The sequence below is a fragment of the Myxine glutinosa genome, chromosome 7 (genome assembly GCF_964187855.1).
Source record: "Myxine glutinosa chromosome 7, kmMyxGlut1.1, whole genome shotgun sequence".
Classification (NCBI taxonomy): domain Eukaryota; kingdom Metazoa; phylum Chordata; class Myxini; order Myxiniformes; family Myxinidae; genus Myxine; species Myxine glutinosa.
In genome coordinates this window covers 126,121,256-126,144,288 of record NC_136267.1, presented here as the reverse complement: position 1 = coordinate 126,144,288, position 23,033 = coordinate 126,121,256, and the positions used below count along the sequence as shown (strand labels likewise).

Below are 23,033 nucleotides of genomic sequence, written 5' to 3'. Positions count from 1 at the left end.
CTGTCCTGGTGTTTCTCGGGCAGGCGTCGGACTGTAAAGTGCGCTAGTGTTTCGGGAGACATGATAAGCCGACTGTCTTATTTGATAATATTCACTTACGGACGCCAATAATCCCACATAGCCTTTTACAAAGAGTAAACGGTGCTCAGGCCGAATTCCAAATTCCTCCCCTGGGGAAGCAATGGCAAACCCCCAGCATATATCTCAGCTAGGAAGCTTCTTTGGCAGCAGCTGCGCTACTTTTGGAGAATGATACCCGTCATATCGGATTTTAAAAATGGATATGCTCTTGTCTTTATAATTTTATCGATGTGGTTATGTCCTGTATTCAAAAAGCGAGGAATACCACGTTGAGGATGATCTAAATGATTATGCATAATGCCTTGATCAACTGAAACATGATTTGCTTTTTTAAAATTGCCAGTACCCACAATACAATTCTCTTCTAGGTGAAAAAGAGAAAAAAAGCAGCGTTCGATATTTTTTTCGATAATGGATTACAAAATAACCATTTATAATCATGTCTTTCATTTCTGTTTTTTGTGGTGTGTGTATATGATAGTTTGTTTGTATAAGAAACACTAGGCGTGCCACCCGTCACTTCGCTGATGGGTTTTTTTTATGAAAAGACAGCATGTTGTACTTCGCAAACATATTGCACGTCTATCTGTGAGTGTCAATGAGGATGTAAAATGAAGTAAAACCCACAAAAAGGATATTTTATAACATGTAATTGTGATGGTTGTGGATTGTTGTTGTTTGTGTGCTCATCCCGTGTCCTTGTAAAAATGTGCTGCTGTCGTAGAATAATATTTACTACCGTTGAAACGGCTACATTAAAGCTCAAGATCCCTCTTCTTCTTCCTCAAAGGCAGAAACATGGGCTTTTAAGGGGTAGCTTTATGATGAACAGGACACAAATTTTTGTTCCAAGCAAATCGATTTATTACCTTCGCAACATTACTATTTACACTATTCTATAAAAAGAGAAACTCTTCAGAATAAAACGTTGCAGACAGAGAAACTGCGCTCCTTTTATATACGTGTAAGTGTTGGCGACACTCATCCTGCACACAAATGATATAATTATATTTGAAAGATTTTTTTTCTTTCCCACCGTGAGCACACTAAAGAGCTCATGTTGTTAATAGGAATTGCATTTCTGGCATTCAGGCTGTTCCATTCTTTGTGCTCCCAAGGAAACTGGTCAGAGCATGAGATTGGAAGGAGGAAAAAAACCCCATGCTGTTATTTGCCAGTTTGTGCTGTCATGCTTCCAAAGTGAATGTATTCGTTCGGGGGAGATTGAATTTGAGCACGAAGAATGACCTGTGATTGTAAGATTATGGGCACTGAAGGTTTTCGATCTCCTGATTGCCTCTCCGGGCAATCGTGGGCCCGACTCAAACACACATTCGGCACTCCTTTCGATTTGTCGAAGAAGCGTGGAAAGGTTCGATTGTTCACGTAGCTCTCCTTGTAGTATTTATTTTTATTTTTATTTTCTTCCCAGTACCTGTCCAGAAACCGAATCTCCAACATCACACGCGATAACTTCAGCTTCAGCACAAAGATGCGTGTCGGGGATTTCTACGAGACGCGAGAAGGCCCCCAGGTGAACCGTTCATCTCGTACGGCACCATAGCGTTTCTGCCACATTACTCATGCTAATCCTGAAGCACTTTTTGCTTGCATTATGTGTCGTTTCTCACGGGATTTGCAGGCACAGCAGGTTTGTCAGGGAATGGTATTAAAATAATATTTTTTTGCTTTATTTAGTTTCTTGATGACTATTTTTGTTCAACTGTGTTTTTGATGCAGTTTGTTGACGATACCTATTGTAACCTTCATGTGTTAACCCCTTGAGGCACTTTGTCTTTCCTTCGCTCAGTAAAGTGTTTTTCATCGCATGAGCAGGTGGCTGTAAATTATGTTTTCCCGGACAATGTTGAAACTGCTAGATGAGCCATGCAGGATATCTGAGTGCCAAAAGGTTTTGAAACTCAAATTATTTTCGTTTGCACCAATAACCAAGTTCTTTAAACTGTATGTTGTAATGTATATATAGTATGCCATTTTTCATCATTGTCTGAACAAAGGCAACATGTGACTGAATATCAGGCATATAGGTAACAAACAAACATGTTCAAAAAAAAATAGGTCTACCAACAAGATAGTCACAATAACTCAAGATAGGTAAATGCTTTCTTTTTTCAAATCATAAATATCTATGATTAGCAAGAAAATATATGAATGCAACTATATATATATATATATATATATATATATATATATATATATATATATATATATATATATATATATATTGCTCTTTAATGGCCACTTTTATCCCACCTTGCAGGGTCTGCCGGGGGAAGCTTGGCCAAAGTCTTTCACAAACCAGCCTGACCAGGCCTGACATTCAACTAGTTGGCAGGAATTTAGAATTTGGCCATGGTCATAGCGACAGCTCGCCTACACTTTGCGAAGGACAGCATGGAATGTTTAACATCCACCAACAAATTCTGGCAGACTGGACTCCAAGTTTAACGTCCATCCGAGGGATGGCACACACATTGATGAATCACCCTGCCAATGAAAGACCGAACTGACAGTTTGTAGCAGGGTCGGGATTCAAACCCAGGCTATACCGCTTAGAGGCGAATGTGCATACCTCTAGGCTCTTCAGCCATATACAGTGTCATTCATAAATATGAGAACAGTGAAATTAAATTTGTTATTGTTGCTATATACTCAAGAAATGTGGATTTAAGATCAAATGATGAACAAGTACAGACACATTCAAAGTACACCACTCCCATGCCAAATAAATAAATAACATCTAGTGCGCGGCATTGCCAGGTCGCCTTCGGCGCATGGCGATATCGCCGTGTAGCACATAGAGATGGTATTGGGAGGGAGAGGTGCACAATAATTGATTGATTCATTGTATAATTAATTAAATAAATAATAATCGTAAAATAATTTATTAATCTATTGGCTAATAGCCCACATCAACCACCAGTGTTTCATCTGAAGCTGTAACTTTTTGAAAATTAACTAAATAAGTCATTAATCGAAAAAATTAAATTGATTAATCAATAAATAATTAATCAATTAATTGATCAATGAATCAAAAATATCCTTTATAGCCACATCACTTGGTCACTGCCGTGTCCGAATATCAGCTTCCTAGCTCAAAAGGTGCCTGAGATATTGCCCAGATGAGAAAGAAAATAAATAAGTCATTAATAATGAAAATAAATAAATAGTAATGGTAAGATAATTAAATTTATTAATCAATTAGCTAATACAATACCTAAACCACCACCATTTCATCCGAATTTGCAACTTAAAAAAATAATGAAGTCATTAATCGAGTAATTAAAGATTTAATCGATTAATTGATTAATCGATAAATCAAAAATAGCCTTTAGAGCCAAATCACTTGTTCATTGGCATGTCCAAATATCAGCTTCCTAACTCAAAAGGTGCTTGAGATATCGCCCAGATGAGAAAGGAAATAAATAAGTACCGAATTAATCGATAATAATTAAGTAATTGATCAATTAATTGATTAATCAAAAAACAAAAAATAATTTTTTTGTGAAAGCACGTGCTCACTATTGTGCAGAAATTTCACCTTCCTCGCTCAAAGGATGGCTTTGATATCGCCCGGACACACAAACAAACAAGCAAGAAAACAAACAACAGGAGTGAAAACTTGAGTACTCCCTTTCAGCACGCATCATTGCCAGGCCCCCTTTGGTGCCCGTCAATGACGTCCTGCAGCGCCTGGGGATGGAATGGGAAAGGAGCGGTGTATAATATGAGACAAGAGTACAGAAGGTCAGTTTTTATTTCTTGGTATTTCTATGCATATTTTTTACCATTGTAGAACAACAGCACTTTTATGTTCAGTCCCCCCCATTTTAGGTAAGTGTACATATTGGAACAGATAACTGACAGCTGTTTCTTTTTGCTCAGGTGTTTCTTGTAGCATTGATTGTTCACACATAAAAGCTGTGAATGTATAGTCTTGTTTTTTGCCTTTTTTGCCATGGGAATCTGCCTTTGGAGTCAGTAGGCATAAGCTAACATGAATACCAGAGAACTGTCTATGAAAGAAAATAAAGCAATTTGGAAGCTTAAAAAAACCAGAATAATTAAATTAGAATCATTATTAGATCAATATCACAACAATTAGGCATAGCAAATACAACAGTTTGGAATATCTTGAAAAACAAATAACTACTCATGCACTTATCAATAGAAAATGGCCAGGTTGGCCAAGCGAAACAACTGCAGTTGATGACAGACAAATCATCAGAGCTGTGAAGAAAACCCCAAAAACAACTGTCACTGACATCACCAACAATCTCCAGATTGCATGGGGTGAATGTATCACAATGAACCGTTCGCAAAATACTTTGACAGCAGAATTACAAAGGCTACATTGCAAGATGCAAACCTCTCATCACCACCAAAATTGAAAAGCCAGATTATAATTTGACAAGAAGTACAGAGGTGAGCCAGGAGAGTTCTGGAAGAAAGTTTTATGGGCAGATGAGACCAAGCCAAGCCTTTACCAAAGCAATAGAAAGGCAAAAGTGTGGAGAAAGGAAGGAACTGAATATGATCCAAAGTATGCTACCTCATCTGTATAGCATGGTGGAGGGGGTGTCATGGCTTGGGCTTGCAAGGCTGCCTCTGGAAATGGCTCGCTCATCTTTATTGATGAAGTAACTAATGACTGCAGCAGCAGAATGAATTTGGAAGTGAACAGAAACATTTTGTCTGCCCATGTATAAGAAAATGCCTCCAACTGAAATGGGTGGTGCTTCACCATGCAGCAAGACAAAGACCCAACACACACTGCCAACACAACCAAAGAGTCCATCAGGGGAAAAAGTGGAAGGTTTTAGACTGGCCAAGTCAATCTCCTGATTTAAATCCAATGGAGCATGAATTTCACTTGCTGAAGAGGAGACCAAAGTCAGAAACCCCTTAAAACAAGCAACAACTGAAAATGGCTGCAGTAAAGTCTTCACAAAGCATCTGAAAGGAAGTTACCAAGAGTTTGGTGATGTCGATGGGTCACAGGCTCGATTAAGTTAATGTATGCAAGGGATATGCAACCAAATACGAACTATTATACCACTTCAATTAACCTTAAGTTAATACTTAAGCTTACCAAATATGGTGGAGACTGAATAGAAAAGTGCTATTATTCTACAACGGTAAAACATATGCACAGAAATATAAATATATAAAAGCTTACCTTCTGTACTCTTGCCTCATGTTCATCATTTGATCTTAAATCCACATTTCTTGAGTATAAATTAATAATAACAAATTTGGCTTCACTGTTGTACACCGCTCCTTTCCTATGCCATCTCCAGGCATTGCAAATCGTCATTGCCGGGCACCAAAGGGGGCTCGGCAGTGACGCACGCTGAAAGAGAGTACTCAGTTTTCACTCTGGTTTCTTTCTTTCTTGTTTGTTGTACACCGCTCCTTTCCTATGCCATCTCCAGGCATTGCAAATCGTCATTGCCGGGCACCGAAGGGGGCTCGGCAGTGACGCACGCTGAAAGAGAGTACTCAGTTTTCACTCTGGTTTCTTGTTTGTTTGTTTTCTTTCTTGGTTGTCCGGACGATATCTCAGCCATCCTTTGAGCTAGGAAGCTGAAATTTCGGCACAGTAGTGAGCAAGTCCTTTGTCAAATACGGTATTTTTTGTTTTTTGAATAATCAATTAATTGAGGAGTTATTTAATTATTAGCGTTTAATTAAGTACTTATTTAATTAATTAAATTTCATTTCTCTTCTGACCATTATTAACTCAGGCACCTTTTGAGTTAGGAAGCTGATATTTGGACATGCCAATGACCAGGTGATTTGGCTGCAAAGGATATTTTTGATTTATTAATTAATCAATTAATCGATTAATTATTTAATTATTCGATTAATGACAAAAAATTTTTTTGTTTTTAGTTACAGATTCTGATGAAATAGTGGTAGTTTATGTGTTCTCTGACCAAATTGATTACTAATTTAATTTTTTTATGATTATTATTTATTTATTTTCATTATTAATCATTTATTTATTTTCTTTCTCATTTGGCCAATATCTCAGGCACCTTTTGAGCTGGGAAGCTAATATTTGGACATGAGTGACCAAGTGATGTGGCTATCAAGGATATTTTTGATTTATTGATTAATCATTTCATCTATTAATTATTTATTGATTAATCGATTAATTAATTATTTATTGAGTAATCAATTAATTATTTAATTTTTTATAAATGACTTATTTAATTAAATTTCTAAAAGATACAGCTTCGGATGAAGCACTAGTGGTTTAGTTATGCGAATAGCCAATTGATTATGAAAATATTTTGTGATAATCTTTTATTGATTTTAATTATACAATTAATCAATCAATTAGTGTACACCTCTCCCTCCCAATGCAGCCTCAATGAGCTGCACTGCGGTATTGCCGGGTGCCGGAGGCGCCCCGGCAATGCCGCGCTGCAGCATATTTAATTATTTGGCATGGGGCGGTGTACTTTGAATGTATGTGTACTTGTTTGTTTTCTTTCTTGGTTGTCCGGGCGATATCTCAGCCATCCTTTGAGCTAGGAAGCTGAAATTTTGGCACAATAGTGAGAAAGTGCTTTGTCAAAAACGGTATTTTTTTTTTTGATTAATCAATAAATTGAGGAGTTATTTAATTATTAGCGATTAATTAAGTACTTATTTAATTAATCAAATTTCCTTTCTCTTCTGACCATTAACTCAGGCACCTTTTGAGTTAGGAAGCTGATATTTGGACATGCCAATGACCAGGTGATTTGGCTGCAAAGGATATTTTTGATTTATTAATTAATCAATTAATCGATTAATGATTTAATTATTCGATTAATGACAAAAAAACTTTTTTTTTAAAGTTACAGATTCTGATGAAATAGTGGTAGTTTATGTGTTCTCTGACCAAATTGATTAATAATTTAATTTTTTTATGATTATTATTTATTTATTTTCATTATTAATCATTTATTTGTTTTCTTTCTCATTTGGCCAATATCTCAGGCACCTTTTGAGCTGGGAAGCTAATATTTGGACATGAGTGACCAAGTGATGTGGCTATCAAGGATATTTTTGATTTATTGATTAATCATTTCATCTATTAATTATTTATTGATTAATCGATTAATTATTTATTGAGTAATCAATTAATTATTTAATTTTTTATAAATGACTTATTTAATTAAATTTCTAAAAGATACATCTTCGGATGAAGCACTAGTGGTTTAGTTATGCGATTAGCCAATTGATTATGAAAATATTTTGTGATAATCTTTTATTGATTTTAATTATACAATTAATCAATCAATTAGTGTACACCTCTCCCTCCCAATGCAGCCTCAATGAGCTGCACTGCGGTACTGCCGGGCGCCGGAGGCGCCCCGGCAATGCCGCGCTGCAGCATATTTAATTATTTGGCATGGGGCGGTGTACTTTGAATGTATGTGTACTTGTTCTAACATTTATTTAGGGTGCTGTACATATGTATATATATATATATTATTTTTAATGTGCCTTGCTGTAATAGTTCTCCACCCCTCCCCCCCCCCCCCCCCCAGCCCCGTACCAATCCCCCCCCCCCTCATTCCCCCGCACACCATGGATCAAGCTGTTGTGAGGATCTTGTTTGGAGAAGCTTTTGAAAGCCCTCGTGGCATCTATTCTTGTACCTGCCATTAAATATATACGGGGATTATGTCATGCAATAATTGTGCACAGTGCAGTGTTTGTGCTTTAATGTTAAAATAAGTGGTTAATGCGTAAGTTTGTCTTGTTTTTTTGCTGCTGCGGTTATGGAAACAAATGAGTAGATAAAAGGCCTTGTCCCTGTTTACCTGCATTTGTGTGGAAAGAATGCTTGCCGGATTTGGCTGCTGTCTGGAATCGATGTTTCTCATTCTGCTTATGGATTCTCTCAGCTGCCTTCTGTTGGTTTTCTTTCGGAACGATGCTTGTAACTCTGACATTTCTTTCTCTTTGTCACGTGCATTCATCAATCGGGTATCGTTCATTACAGTTGCCTCAAGTAATATTGCAAACAAATGATCCCACGGTTTGTCAAATGTATTCCCGAAGCAAGATGGTTCTTCCTAAAGTTGTGATGTTCTCAAACCAAAAGTGCATTATGGCAAACCTTTCTTTTGTCCATCTTAACCACCTCGGTGCAGCTTTATGTGCATTGTGCAGGTAAAGTGTGGGAAATATTTGAGAAGAAAGTGCATGGTAACAAGGAGTGAAGTGGAGAAGGAATTATATGGACATTGGATTTCCCTATGGCTGAATAGAGAAACTGGCACTGTGTAATAAAACATTTGGTTTTGGGTATTGTTGCTGATTCTGCAGTGCTCTTTCTCTCAGGGCTTGCAGTGGTATCGGCTGTTGGATGATGATATCGGAGTCCGAATCAAGGGTATGGAAGGTCGCCGTGGTCGGCCCCCTAACCCTGAGCACCGTGTGCAAGAGGATCAAGGTCCGGGGAAAGCTCGGCGGAGAAAGGGTCGGCCAGCTAATGTGGAGCGGCGGGTAGACACAGTTCGCCGTGTTGAGTCTCTGAAGCTTTTCAAAAAGCTTGAAGCTCAAGGTGTGCTGGCCTTTCCTCTTAGTATTGACAATTTTGTCTGTTAATGATTTCCTGAAAACCACTCGGGTAGTTCAATGTTGATGTGGACTTTTTATTTTGGAAAATCAAAAATTTCAGGGATTTGATGAAACTTATCTTCTTTCTCAGAGGATTCCCCTTCAATGCGTTTGTACTTTTCCCATCAATGTGGTCATGCCCTGTTGCCACCTGCATATAAATCTTTGGTATGGGTACCCAGACATTTGGGTACCCAGCCAAGAGATGAAAATCACAAGGTGGCATATCTGAACTATATGCTGAGTGGGTGATTTGGAACTTACCTACGCATTTATGCTAAAGTACCCAGGTCCTTTAAGTTCTGGTAAAGTAAGGGTTCTTTGGTACACACATAACTCAACTAAATGGATTTGATTTCAAGTGAGAATGAATTATTGCTTCCATATTTTCAATTTTTGTGCAGTTTCACTTGTATTAATTAGTGATTCGCCGAAAATGGCTCTTCAGCATGTTTAGCGTTTGCTTAAATGACAGCAGTTGGTCGCACGTGACAATGCTCAGAGTCACCATGCAATCCAAAACCATTTGTGAATTAGCTGCATCATGCAGCCATGGCCACTGAACTATGCCAAATAATTGTATCATCAAATTGTTCAGACAGTCTTATTTCAATTTCACCTGCTTTGATGTTTTCTTGAGCGAGGAACTTCAATGAGCCGCCTCTGTCTGCAGCACACTTGACTAAGCTGTCTGCCACCTTAGCTTTACCCAGAATGATTTGACCAGTGTTGATGTCACTTCCTGTATAACTTGCTCAGGGTGGACAACATCGTTGCACAAACCTTCAGCATTGAAATGTTTTTATTTATTTGTTTATTTATTTATTTATTTTAACAATTATTTGGCTTTATTTATTTGTTTATTTATTTATTTATTCTACAGCAAAAAGTCCACATTAACCTTGTACAGTCCTCGTAAAAAGCCGACTAGGCTCCTAACTGGACGATTCTGTAGATCTGGATGAAGTCACTTTGGGACATCTGAGCATTCAATTCTTCCATGGTATTAACACTGAAATTATCACACTCCAATACTTTGCAAATCTGTATTTGTTAACCTTAGCTTATGAGTAAATAATGAAGCAATTTAATCATGAGGAAGTACACACTAAGCTAATCTATTAGCTTTGGACATTGGTCTGTGACCTGCTTCTTGAAATCTCTTTCTTGGAGGAATGGTGAGGAAAACATCTGTGCCATAACAGACTTGATATGCGATTGGGTGGTGTAATAGTTAGAGCGTCCGCTCCGAGTCCATGAGGTCGGTTGTTTAAACCCAGTGTTATAATCGGCCGGGTCGTACTAAAGACTTTAAAAATGGTATGTGCTTGACATTCAGCATTTAAAAAGTTAAGAACACAGACAATCCCCATAGGTTGGCATTCTTGGGGAGGAGGAAATTCTTCTTTAGGAAAGGCCCCACTGAGTGCGGTAAGAAAAGCGGTGACATTGTTGCGACGTCTCTGGTTCCCAGAGTACTCTGGGAAGCGACAGCACTTCCCCCAAGCTCAGTGGCTGTATTTGTCTCATATAACAGTCTTGTGTTGTGTCTCGTATGTTCATCCGTATGTCCATGCGTGCGTGTGTGTGCGGCAGCTCCTCTACGAGCTCTAGATGATGGACAAAAAAATTACTTCCAAATGATTGAGTGGAGCCATTAAAGATGGATTCACATGGGCAAAACAATTAAGTGTTAAGAAATAAATGAATGACAATTAAAGTAAATGTAGAGGTGAAGAGTTCCTTTATTTATTTTTAGGAAATATATAACTCCTGAAATGGATTTACCATAGTTTTTAGTGACAGACACTGCAACACACTTGTTTGAATCGCCCAAGTCATTTGTGTGTTGCCACTTTAAAATCAATTCTTAGACTTGAGTCACCCGTATCTTTGATGATCTGTAAGGAATTCGGACTCATTTGTTATCATGTTTGTAAGACTTTGCTGCAGGCAGTAATCACTTCCATTGCCATTTTAATTAAGAGTAAAAAGTGACAACTCCAATGATAAGCAGAATATATTTATCCGTCTTTTTAAAATTCTTTTGTGCGAACTTTGTTGAAACCACGACTTCTAAAAGACCATTTTGTTTTGCGTTTGCTCATTTGGAGATCAGGGAAGACAGCTCAAACATTTTTATAAATTCAAGCGAAGTCAGCTTTATGCCAAAGAAGCATCTTGCTAACTAAGTGGAGGCACAGAAACATGGATTTGTAATAAACAGATGAGTCCGCAGTTTTGTGAGAGACATGATGACCAGGACGAGGAATAATAAACATTTTTCTTTTGACAATGATGAGACCTCATGCAGAAGCAACCAGAGCAGCACTCGGTAGAGCGCATACCTCCGCCAGGCTGAACAGTTCATGTTTTTTATCGCACTGATAGGCCAGATCCTGAACCAAAATCGAATTGGTTTGTTCGTGCCACCTACCAAACCCATTCACCATGTTTCTTCTGAATCCGTCCACAACCTTTTGAAATTTCATGCTATACTCTATATCGTTTTTGGCCCTATCTCCCAATAATGAAGAATCCATTTTGGTGAAGGAGAGACTTAGCTGAAGGACACACAAGAGTGTCCAAAAGATCATGGTTTTGGATGGGGGATGATCTGAGATGGTGGTGATCAGCTGTCTTGAAGACCTGGAGGGAAGATTGAGATTGAAGAGAATGTGGAAGTGGGTTCCACAAGTGGGGAAAAAAAGGAATGAATGAGTGGAGGTGAGCAGCGAGCCTTGAATAAAAATAAATAAAAACTTTGTACGACGAAGGATGCCCAGTTGGCGACTGGCTTTGGAGGCCAACTTTTAAATTTGTTTTGCTGAGAGAAAGATCATGACTGAGAATGAGACATAAGAGTTTGAGTGACTGAACCTCTTCATGAGAATTGTTAAGAAAGTTGATGGAAGGGTTTGCCAGACGGTCCTTTTGGAGTGAGAGTGATAGTATGAGATTTGTCAGGATTGAAAGACATATTCCAAGTGTTTGACCAGCTTGTGTTTTATCAAGGTCTGAAGAGAGGGAAGAGGCTGCAGCCTGCCTGTCTGAAGGATGACGGATGTCACGGCAGAAGGTGGAATCATCAGCAAAGAGATAAAGAGGATTTCCCAGAGAGTTAGAGAGATCGTTGATGAAGATTAGGAATAGGTTGGGGGCCCAGAACACTGCCTTGGGGTACTCCATCCTTGACAGGGAGAGGAGATGAAAGGATTCCGTTGAGAGCCACACGTTGGCTACAAGAGTGGAGGAAGTCAGTAACCCAAGAGTGGAGTTGGCCTTGGACGTCTTGGCAGAGAGTTTTGCAGTGCAAGTACCATTTAAAAAACGGTACGTGTTGCTTTCTTGTTTGACACTCAGCATTCAAAAAATAGGGCACAGACAAACAATGCTGGGAAGGCAGTGGCAAACCACCCAGTACAACCCTTATCAAGAAACTGTCTCGGCAGCACCAATGCTCTGTAAAGATAATTTTACATCAAAAAAATTGGAACATTTGGGACACACGTGTTGCATGCAATTTTGAATTTGTCTATGTTTGAGTAATCTCTGCCGTACACTGGCTAATGCTGCAAGATTGGAGGTCAAGTTTAACGTTCGTCCGAGGGACGCCACCGTCGAAGCATCTCCCTGCCTGCGAAACACCAGTCCAACAGTTTATAGTCTTGTCATGAATGAATCCTAGACTTGACAGCTCAAAGGTCATTGCTCTACCTCTGAGACATCCTGTCAAACAGTGGGGTGTTGCCACCATCAGAAGAAAAATTCTGCCTATATACAAATGTTGTATAGTTTAAACCTGAAGGACATAGTGAACACATAGCGGAAGTTGAAGACAGCAGAACAGGTGTTTTAAAATCTTGAGCACAACCTTTTCCCCTGTGCTGACATTTCTACATTAGTAAGTCAACTGTAAATGTTACCACAAACCAACGCTACATCACCGTGATGGAAATTGGAGTGAAGCCATATGCGATGTGTGTATAAGAAAGAGTCAGCAGATGCTGTAAATGTGGAAATTATTAGTATGCGGAGATACCAGCAGGTATTTTGCTATAGGGGAATTGACTATTTCACACAATCATAACCAATGAGGAATGGCCAAATGTCAGTAAGTTTTATCCTCCAATAACTAACTGCCAGTTGGTGTATTATTCCTTTTCTCTGGATTTTGGATAACTTCCACAGTTCAGCAAAAAATGTAAGAAATGGTATCTACAGATGTAAAATTGAAGTTACTACTTTTTATTTTGTTTTTGTCAGTGTAATTGTGGTGAGTGGTCAAGTCAGTTAAGTACAACACGGTTTGAAATTTCTCCCTCTCTCTCTCTCTCTCTCTCCACTTCCCCCTACTCACCTACGATTTAAATTCAGTGTGCCATGATTTGCATATGTGTAATCGTACATGAGTTTTACATGTCATGCGTCTCTTTTTATACCATAATATTTCCCGAAAAGTGAAACGTGCGATAATACAGTCAAGCACGCGTGATGTGGAATTGTGAGAGTGAAGTGCCGAAGCGCATCACCCTCTAAATCCACGGGATAAGCTTCATATCACACTAACACATTGACAGCGCTGCACCAGTCACATGGTTGTTGTATTGTCATGACATAAATGTCATAATCAACTGACATGCCATTGTCTTGCCAACTCTGGTGTTCTTTGCGCATAAATGACAGATCTGGATTGGGGAGTGGATCCGTTAGTCAAAAGTGGGGGAAGCAGGGAGTGCTCTGCGCAGTATCTAATACGTACGCCATGTTGGGTGTGTCAGCAATCGCAAGGCAAGCGGCAGAGCTGAAGCTGATGCAGCGCCTGGAGAAGCAAGCTCGGGTGCAGGCAGCCAAGCAAGCTCGGAAGCAGCAGGGTGAGGAACAGCTGGGCTCTGGGGTAGCAACGGGACACGTGCAGCATAATTCTGGGCAGTAATGGCATGAACAAATGTGGCAACAGGGGCGGAACTAGGAAAGATAGTCTCGTCTTGGGTGCAACAACGGGGCAGAGTTGTCCAAAAAAAAATTGATAATTAAGCTTAGCAAGCAGATTGAAGCTTAGCAAGATAGACAGGCCAAATACGCCTTTGCTTTATTAATTGATTAAAGAAAGTTGAAACGCTTTACTTTGTAGTACGTCTTGGTTTCTTTATGGGTGGACGTGTGCACTCCATGTGGTTCAGTAGGTGATTCTGAAGGCAGTCGTTGGTTTCACAGTCATGAAACATGCAGCGTTGGGATACATAAGCACACATCAGAGAATAAATGGAGAGCAGACATAAGTGGGGAAACTGTGTTTCTTGGTGCAAAGTGAATGGTGCTGAGATTGCAGGTCTCGTGTGCACCAGGTCATGAACCAATGAAGTTAGCTCATTCGCAGAGGAGATGACAACAGGCAGCTTGCACACTCAAAACATGTGCAAGCATCTATATATACACCTTCACAATGACAATGACGTTACATGTGATCCATGCACTTCAACAAAAGTAAGGTTCAACTCAGGTATGGCCTTGAAAGCAGAATTGAATTAAAGAAGGGCATTGTTATACTCTCTCACAGCAGATGTTTGAACTTAGTTGTTTTCAGCAAACATGCACATGCTCAGATCCTCACAGCACATGTGCATGTTCACATGGCATGAACTACTCACAGCATGCATGGATGTGTGCAAGAGCTGAGGCTTTCTCAGTGCAGGTGATGAGGCAATGTTGGCTCCCATCCAGGTTCTGGTAGCCTTCAACTTGGGCACACAGCAGCGGGTGCACAATATGCATCGGTGTTATCAAAATGTGTATAGGTTTAGGTGCTAGAAGTAAGGACACATGGTAATGGGAGCTGGTAGCATGCACGCAGGGTGTTGGGATTCTAGCAGTAGGCATTCAGGGTTTCTGCAGTCATCTGCAGATGTGTATGGTTTTGATTACCAGCAGCTGGCACACAAGGATCTGTGCACCGGTAGCAATCATTCAGGGTTTTGGGTAGTGGCAGCAGGCCCACAGGGCTAAGTGCACCTATAGCAGGAGTGTAGTGTGCAGGCAGCATGCACACAGGGTTTCAGTTGCTGGCAGCAGACATTCATCTGGTACAGGGCACCATCAGCAGGCACGCAGTGTGTAGGACACTGACAGCTCGCACTCAGGCTTTTGGGCGCCGGGAGGAGGTGTGGAGTGGGGCGCTGGGAGCAGGCATGCAGTGTGCATTGGGGTGCTGGCACCTGGTCTCCGAGGTTTCAGGTGATTGTCACCAGCACTCATGGTTTCTTTCTGCAGCCGGCTGCAGGCATGCAGAGTTTCTTGTGTAAACAGCAAGTGTGTGGTGTTTCGGGTGCTGGCTGCAGGTATGCAGGTTATTGGCCACTGGCAGCAGGTGTGTTCAAGGTGTAGGGTACTGGCCACAGGTGTACACATCGAGTATGGTGCCGGCAACATGGGTACCAGCTGCAGGTGCACGCAATGTTAAGCACCTGAACCAGCAGTGCAGAGTGTGTGGATGCAAGCACCAAGCACACAGGATGTTGGTGTGCAGTCACCAGGGGCAGATGGTTGTTGGTGTGCAGGCACAAGGTTCACAGGGTTGTTGGGGTGCAGGCACCAGGTGTATAGTGTGTTGGGGTGCAGGCACCGGATGTACAGGGTTGTTAGGGTGCAAGCACCAGCCGTACAGGGTCATTTGCATGCAAGCACCATACGTACAGGGTCATTGTGGTGCGGGCATCAGACGTACAGGTTCGTTGGGGTGTAGGCACCAGACGTGCATGGTGTTAGGGTGCAGGCACCAGACATGAGGGGTGTTAGGGTGCAGGCAGTAGGCGCACATGCTATTGCAGCTCTCCCCACACCAATTCATGCTGACAAAGGCCTGTTCACTGCCCCTCGCACTCACCATTGCTCTTAGGCAACTGACTGATCATGACCCTCATTGCTTAGAGATGACGGCTTGATCACTGCCACCATTACCAGTAGTTGACGGCTTAACCATGGCCTCGTTTGCCAGTAGTCAAAGGGCCTGTTCACCACTCCCAGTGCCCACCCATAAGTGACAGCCGGTCCACCACCATCATTTTGCTTGCACGTGATAGCCAACCTATGGACCACGCACAATTGCAAACAATGGTCTGCCCACCGTCCACCCATAGCAAGCAATAGCTTATGCTAGCTAAAGGGTCTTTCTTCTGCCAGAATAAACAAACCTTTTTGGGATAAACTGTTTACACATCCTATTGATTTTCGTAATAGTTAATGACTGTCTTTCTAAACAAATAATTGAACTTTTTTTTTTGTTTGTTTCTTTATTCTGTACATTTTAGATAAATGTCTGTTGTGTCTTTAAAACATGTGATTTTATGAACATTTCTCTATTTGTGTGCCCTTACTTGTGTGTGGCTACATTATCACATGCAGCAATACAGGTCGCCGAGGCAAAGAGAAAACAAAAGGAACAATTGAAAATGCTGAAACAGCAGGTAAACCACAAAGCTATCCTCATGGCTTCTTTCAAAGTCAAGTTTCTTACAAACTCTAAATATTTATCTGATGACACTCAGGTTCAACTTCCTTTTTCTCAGCATAAGTTTGTTCCGAAATTTTCATTGTCCAGATTTACTTGTTTTTATTCTCCAATATCATTTTGCTGTTTTTATTTATTAACGGTATCAATACAGCAAAAAAAGGTCTGTTATTGTATCAGAGGGCCTTGTACCGCAGGCCTAATTGAGAGGAAGAGGGAGCATTTAAAAGCCACAAAGTCTGGTGCCATTTATTTATTACCTATCATTTATGTGTTTATGTTGCAGGGTTTTTTTTTGAATAAAAGTTTTATTAACACTGTTTTAACTTAATGAATGATTAATTTTTAAAGGAGAATATTTAAGTATATCATGATACTTCTTAGCAGTGAACTGTGCAATGATGCTTGGGTAATGTATAACCTGGAGTGGTTGAAAATCTAAAAGGAAATATTCATGAATTCAGCAGTAATCTAGGGGTTGAATCCAGGACTCTGCACATAATGACTTGTCACTCGGATTCAGCACATAATGACTTGTCACTCGGATTCAGGATGTCAGGACTCACGACTCCAACTTGGGATGTCATGGCTCATGAGTCACAATGTCAAGACTGGTAAATATGGATGACAGGATTTATGACTCAAGAGGTCAGGAGTGGTGACTAGTTAGGTCAAGTCTGGTGACTTGCAATACAGGGACTGGTGACTTGGGATGTCAAGACTCAATATTTTTGGATGTTAGGATTTGGGATGTCTGAACTTGTGATGTCATAACTCGGGAGATAATTTCCCAAGTAAAGACTTGAGACGTAACTTAACGGGTAAGGACCCGGGAGATAATTTCACGAGTAAGGACTCGGGAAGGCAATTCCACAGGTAAAGACTCGGGGAGGTAATATCACAAGTATGGACTTATGAGGTAATTTAACAGGTAAGGACTCAGGGAGGAAATGTCTCACAGTTAAAGAAATGGTGAGGTAATATCAGAGTTAAGGACTCGGGGAGGTAATGTCGCAGTTAAGGACTTGGGATGTAATATCACAGTTAGATTGAGGAGGTAATTTCAGAAGTAAGGACTCAGAAAGGCAATTCCACAGGTAAAGACTTAGGGAGGTAATATCACAGGTAAGGACTCAGGGAGGTAATATCCCAGTTCCCAGGTAAGGAATCGGGGAGGTAATATCACGGGTAATATCATAGGGCAAGGACTCGGGGAGTTAACATTTCGGGTAAGAACTCGGGAAGATAATATCACAGGGAAGGACACGGGGTGGTAATACAGCAGGTCAGAACTTGGGGAGGTAATATCACAGGTAAGGACTCAGGGAAGTAATATATCACAGGTGAGGACTTGAGGCGGTAATATCCGAGGTAAGGACTCGGGGAGGTAATATTAAAGGTAAGGACTCGGGGAGGTAACATCTTGGGTAAGAACTCGGGAAGATAATATCACAGGGAAGGACTCGGGGTGGTAATACAACATGTCAGAACTCGGGGAGGTAATATCATAGGTAAGGACTTGGGGAGGTAATATCACAGGTAAGGACTCGAGCAGGTAATATTAATATCCCAGGTAAGGACTCGGGGAGGTAATATTACAGGTAAGGGGTCTGAGAGGTGATATCACAGGTAAAGACTCTGGGATATGGGTGACACTCCTTTTGTATGACATGGGACTCCGTATTTTTGTAACGACCCATATGGAGCTTTCCGTATTTTCGTCATCAGAAAAGCATGCCGCGTTTTTTGGGGAATTGAGGTGCTATTCCGATAAGCTGATTCGTTTCTTAACCGTGTAGATTCGGGTTGAAGTTATCCAGGGGGTGGGGGAGGGGTGGTGGTGAGGGAGGGGGTGGGTGTAAGGCAGCAGTCATCATCATCACCTAGGACACAAGGCAGCATGTTTTAAATAAACCGTTTTAAGGAACTGTTCGAATATTTGAATGACAGTTTGATGCAGAGGCAGGTTGTTGGTTGTGCTGGTTTGTGGACATGTTATATGTAAGATAGGATGTGCATGATTTAATGTATTATCATATAATGGCATGTGTGTTGGGAGTTATATAACTTTGTGATAATACATTAAATCCTCTTGTGAGTAAAGAATTTGATTGTTGATAAATAATATATAAAACTAGTGGGGTCACCCATGGGAATCCCATGGGCATGGACGTGTGTGACATTTGGACATCTTCATTTAGTTGCTGCAAATTCAGTTTTACAAAATGGTTACTGGCAATTTATCAGATCCACAAATAATGTCCGTATGATGTCGTATCGAGACCAGAATCCCGTTGGGTTGACAGTTACACTGCCAAAGATGGGCGAAGGTGTCCTCGAGAAGCGACGGGGAAATCACACCTACAGGTATGGACGTTTGACGGGTCTCAATCGGCGAACCGCAGATTTCCCACTCAAAAGCCACGTTACACACACCCACGAGATTACGTCTGAATGCTGTGAAAATGGTTCAAGCGAAGTGAAAAATCTTGAGCGATGCGCAAAGCGCAAGTCAAAATGGCCGACGGCCCATTCTCGTGGCGTAACGGCACTCCGATGATTCTTGTCGGAATCAACCACAAAAACCTGCCACGCAGGGTTATCTGTCACAGCGATGACAACTCTGTCGCAGGAAAACCTTTCCCGGGAAACCCAAAGTTCACTCGTGATTCTCGGTCGCCACTCGTTCGCTCCAGACCTCGAAGCACCTTGGCTTCTTGTCCGACTCACTCGCTCCGCCTTCTCTTCCTCCTCTTCCTCTTCGTCGTCGTCCGGTTCCGGTTTCATTTAAAACATTAACTTTTTTACCTTTTGAAAATAGTAATCTCTATCTCCCTTAAACAACAACAATAATAGTACATGGAATCAAAAATGTTTACAGTGGATGAAAACCACAACAACGGAAGTGACGAATCCGTAACACTTCCCCCCCTCAAGAAAGAAAGTTTGAATATAGTGAAAACTTTCTTGGCAGGCAAAAACTCTTTTAGCAAACAAAAGTAAAACTCACACCCAAATTATCAATTCACATGAGCAACAATAATTAATATTCCCCAAAATAAAGCACAAAACTTCCAAACAACCTACAGAAATTTCCAAAGTTAGTTCACTCTGGACAAAGCATCAGCAACGACATTGTCCCTGCCCTTTACATGCTCAATTTCCAAGTTGAACTCCTGCAAAGCCAAACTCCATCATCAACCTCTGGTTTTTATTTTTCATTTTTTGAATGAAGGTTAAGGGGTTGTGATCAGAAATCCAAAGCAAAGCAAATCTATAGCACTTTTTGAAGGAGGCCGAGCTGAGAGCCAGGTTTCATGGTGGTTGGGTGGTGAGGCCTGGAAGTATTCACTGCATGGACGCATTTAGGAACATGGAGTTCACGGGTTAATCCATGTAGGAATCTTGGCTCGGCTGCTCCTGAGCACTCAGTGCTTCCAACTCTTCTCTTGGTCATAAAAATCATAATCATGGTTGTAGAGTCGGGTGCTGTAGTCACGTGAGTAGCGGTCTCCATCTCGGCTACCACCGTAATAGTCATCCCGTCGAGAGTTGCCAAAACTGCGCTGCTGCTGCTGGGAGCCTCCGTAGTAATCACGACTGCGGCCGCCACCAAAACTACGACTCCTACCCCGGGAGCCATAGCCACCCCTGAAACTACCTCCACGTTTTCCTCCTCTGTAGCCCCCTCGACGCCCATGGCCTGCCTTCTCTACTGTTATGGTCCGACCATCCAAATCCTTGCCATTCAAATCCTTTTCTGCATCTTTGGCGTCCTTTGTGTTTTCAAACATGACAAAGCCAAACCTTCTCGACTTTTGTGTCTCCCTGTCTTTTATCAGCAGCACTTCCAAGAGTGGTCCATATTTGCCAAAGATAGAGTCCAGAACATCTTCACTTGTGTCAAAGTTCAGTCCACCTACAAAGAGCTTGCCAACATTGCCTCCATCCAAAACTTGTGTGTGTTGACACTTAGTTTCAGGGTACTCGACAAGAAGTGACTGTGCAAAGTGTGACGTCAGTACCTTCTCCTTCTTTTCAGAGCGCTTCCTACCCATAGCACGAGTCGCGGCACAGGATGGAAAGATACCCGGAATCTCATGCTCTAACTGTGCGGTATTATTTTCCATACTAGGCTTTTCAACAAACGTCGGATTACCAGAAACTCGACCACCAGCCAAATCATTCCCGATAACAAAAGAGATTCCCTTTACAGGAAGAGTGGCTTGTAAACCTACGGTGACCGGTCCTGACACCAAATCAGACTTCAAATGGATGACATGAAGTGGAGCTTTAACATAGCCACCAACCCCCTGTAAAAGAACACGAACACCAGTTGCCGTCTTCTCTGACAATGGCAAAATGCCCTCAAGCATCAAAGATTGATGTGCTCCTGTGTCCCTCAATACCCTAACAGGTCTCTGGTTCGTTAAGTCTCCATCCAGTGACACAAACCCCTCTGAAATAAAAGGTTTATAACCCTCTTGAACAAGGTCGTTCTGTGATGCCGTAACTTTGGCATGGGAACCTTCACAAGGCACTGTCGTCCAAGGACGATTTCTCGCATTGGCCAATGCATTCAGAGTTGTACTAGTCTGACTCCGCTCATGATTTTACCTTTTCAGGGCATAACATTGGGACATCAAATGCCCAGGTTTCTTGCAAAAAGCGCAAGTAGGCCCGGAGGAAAAACTCGTGGTCTGCCTCGGGCCCACCGGAAGATAAGTCTATCTTGGAACTGTAGTCTTCTGATCCCTAAAAGTCGCGGTATCAGATTTGTCCCCATAGTCATCTCTAGGCTGCCTCTATGAATATTTGTTCTCCGCACCTTATTTACCATAACTCCCCTGGCTAACTCTAGGTGGGAAGTTAGGTTTGTGGAACCCCATCCTGTGTGTCAAGGCATAGTCATCTGCCATGGTTGCTGCCTCATACAACTCTGGTACTTTCCTTTCATCCAAATGTACTTTAATGTCCGCGTGGACACACTGTTTGAATTCCTCCACCAAGATCAATTGTCGCAACAGGTTGAAGTCTTTCCCAATCCCCTTCGAGTCACACCACCGATCAAACATGGTTTCCTTCATTCTGGCAAACTCCACATGGGTCTCACTCTCCCTCCCCCTGGCATTCCTGATTTTTTGCCGGTAAGCTTCAGGGACCAATTAATAGGCTTTGAGAATGGTTTTCTTCACTATCTCATAATCTGCACATTGGTCAATCGGTAAAGCCGAATAGATATCTTGAGCTTTACCCACCAGAACACTTTGCACTAACATAGTCCAGGACCCCACAGGCCATTTTAGCATTTGAGCCACTTTCTCAAAGTGTAAAAAAAACTTGGCTACCTCCTTTTCATTGAACGGTGGAACCAGCCTCACATGCCTACCAACATCCCAAGTGTTCTGACTAGTTGTCGAACTAGCCGGCATGGATACTACTTCTCTCCGTTCTGCCAGTAATTCCAGCTCCTTGAGTTTAAGTTCCTTCTGATACTCCATGTCACGTTCCTTTAACTCCCTTTCGGCTCTCCTTTCCTCTGCTCTTTCCTCTGCTCTTCTTTCTTCTTCAGCTCTCCTTTCCTCTGCTCTTCTCTCCTCGAGTTCTCGTTTCTGTTCTGCTCTTTCCTTTTCTGCTTTCCTTTCCTCTGCTTTTAACCTTTCCTGGCTCTGCAGTTGCATCTCCATTTTCCGGAGCTCCACATTTTCTTTTTCCTCGGGTAACCAATCCAAGGCTACCTCTTTCCATGTTCCTTGTCCCACCAGAGATTCTACCACCAATGTCTGCATCTCTGCTTTCTTCATAATAACTCGGACCTCCAAGTTAAAATATTTGGCCAATATCAAGAGTTCCGATCTTTTTAACGCTTGGAACTGTGCCTCATTAGTGGACGCCGCAAACCTTTCTGCGTCAAACACCATGGTGACTATTAGTTAGCACCTGTTAAACTTCACACAAAAATTTTCAGTTTTTTTTTTTTTTTGAAAAATTTGGGAATGTTAGAAAAATTCCAAATTTTGGAATTTTGGGAATGTAAGGGAATTCTATCCCGGACGAATGTTAGGGAATTTAATCCCGGACGAGGATGTTTGGGAATTCTATCCCGGACGAGATTTGGGAATTTTGTCAGCAAAGACGAGCCCCCAATTTCTGTTACGTGCTCCTGCCCAGACCCAGGTCACGGTGTACCTCCGAGCCCCGAGAGGAGTCACGGCAGAACGATGTGTTACTCTGTATGTCAAAGATCAATGGTGAAACCACACCAATTGTTACCAACAAACAAGTATTGTATTAAGATCACACAAGAATAACAGTACAACAACAATAGTAATCAATTGTACAACCAATATATAGTTCCTATGATGGTACCATCAGGTTCATACAATATAACTCACTGTGCTCCAAGTGAGCGAAAAGAAGAACATTCCCCAATGTCTCTATTTCAAGACTATTTATTTGTGACAAGACTGTCTATTTCAAGATTCCGGCTTCAAGCCAAAGTCGATTCACTCCAGTGATCGTCCGTACGATGTCGTATAGAGACCAGAATCCCGTTGGGTTGACAGTTACACTGCCAAAGATGGGTGAAGGTGTCCTCGAGAAGCGACGGGGAAATCACACCTTCAGGTATGGACGCTTGATGGCTCTCAATCGGTGAACCGCAGATTTCCCACTCAAAAGCCACGTTACACACACACACCAGATTACGTCTGAATGCTGTGAAAATGGTTGAAGCGAAGTGAAAAACCTTGAGCGATGCGCAAAGCGCGCGAGTCAAAATGGCCGACGGCCCGTTCTC

The 23,033-nt window shown here is 41.5% G+C and overlaps 1 protein-coding gene across 10 annotated transcripts in view; it reads left to right on the top strand.

Moving 5' to 3' along the window:
* BAZ2B (bromodomain adjacent to zinc finger domain 2B) overlaps positions 1 to 23,033 on the top strand; it is a 420,170-nt gene that overhangs the window by 256,184 nt on the left and 140,953 nt on the right. For 8 of the 10 annotated variants that reach the window (XM_078782264.1, XM_068123184.2, XM_068123187.2 and 5 more), the window contains 4 exons: positions 1,514 to 1,615; positions 8,449 to 8,671; positions 13,509 to 13,601; positions 16,129 to 16,190. In XM_078782264.1, the coding sequence (XP_078638390.1) occupies positions 1,514 to 1,615; positions 8,449 to 8,671; positions 13,509 to 13,601; positions 16,129 to 16,190 (480 nt within the window). The remainder of the gene's footprint in view (positions 1 to 1,513; positions 1,616 to 8,448; positions 8,672 to 13,508; positions 13,602 to 16,128; positions 16,191 to 23,033) is intronic. The other 2 variants (XM_078782265.1, XM_078782263.1) reach the window with 1 other exon arrangement.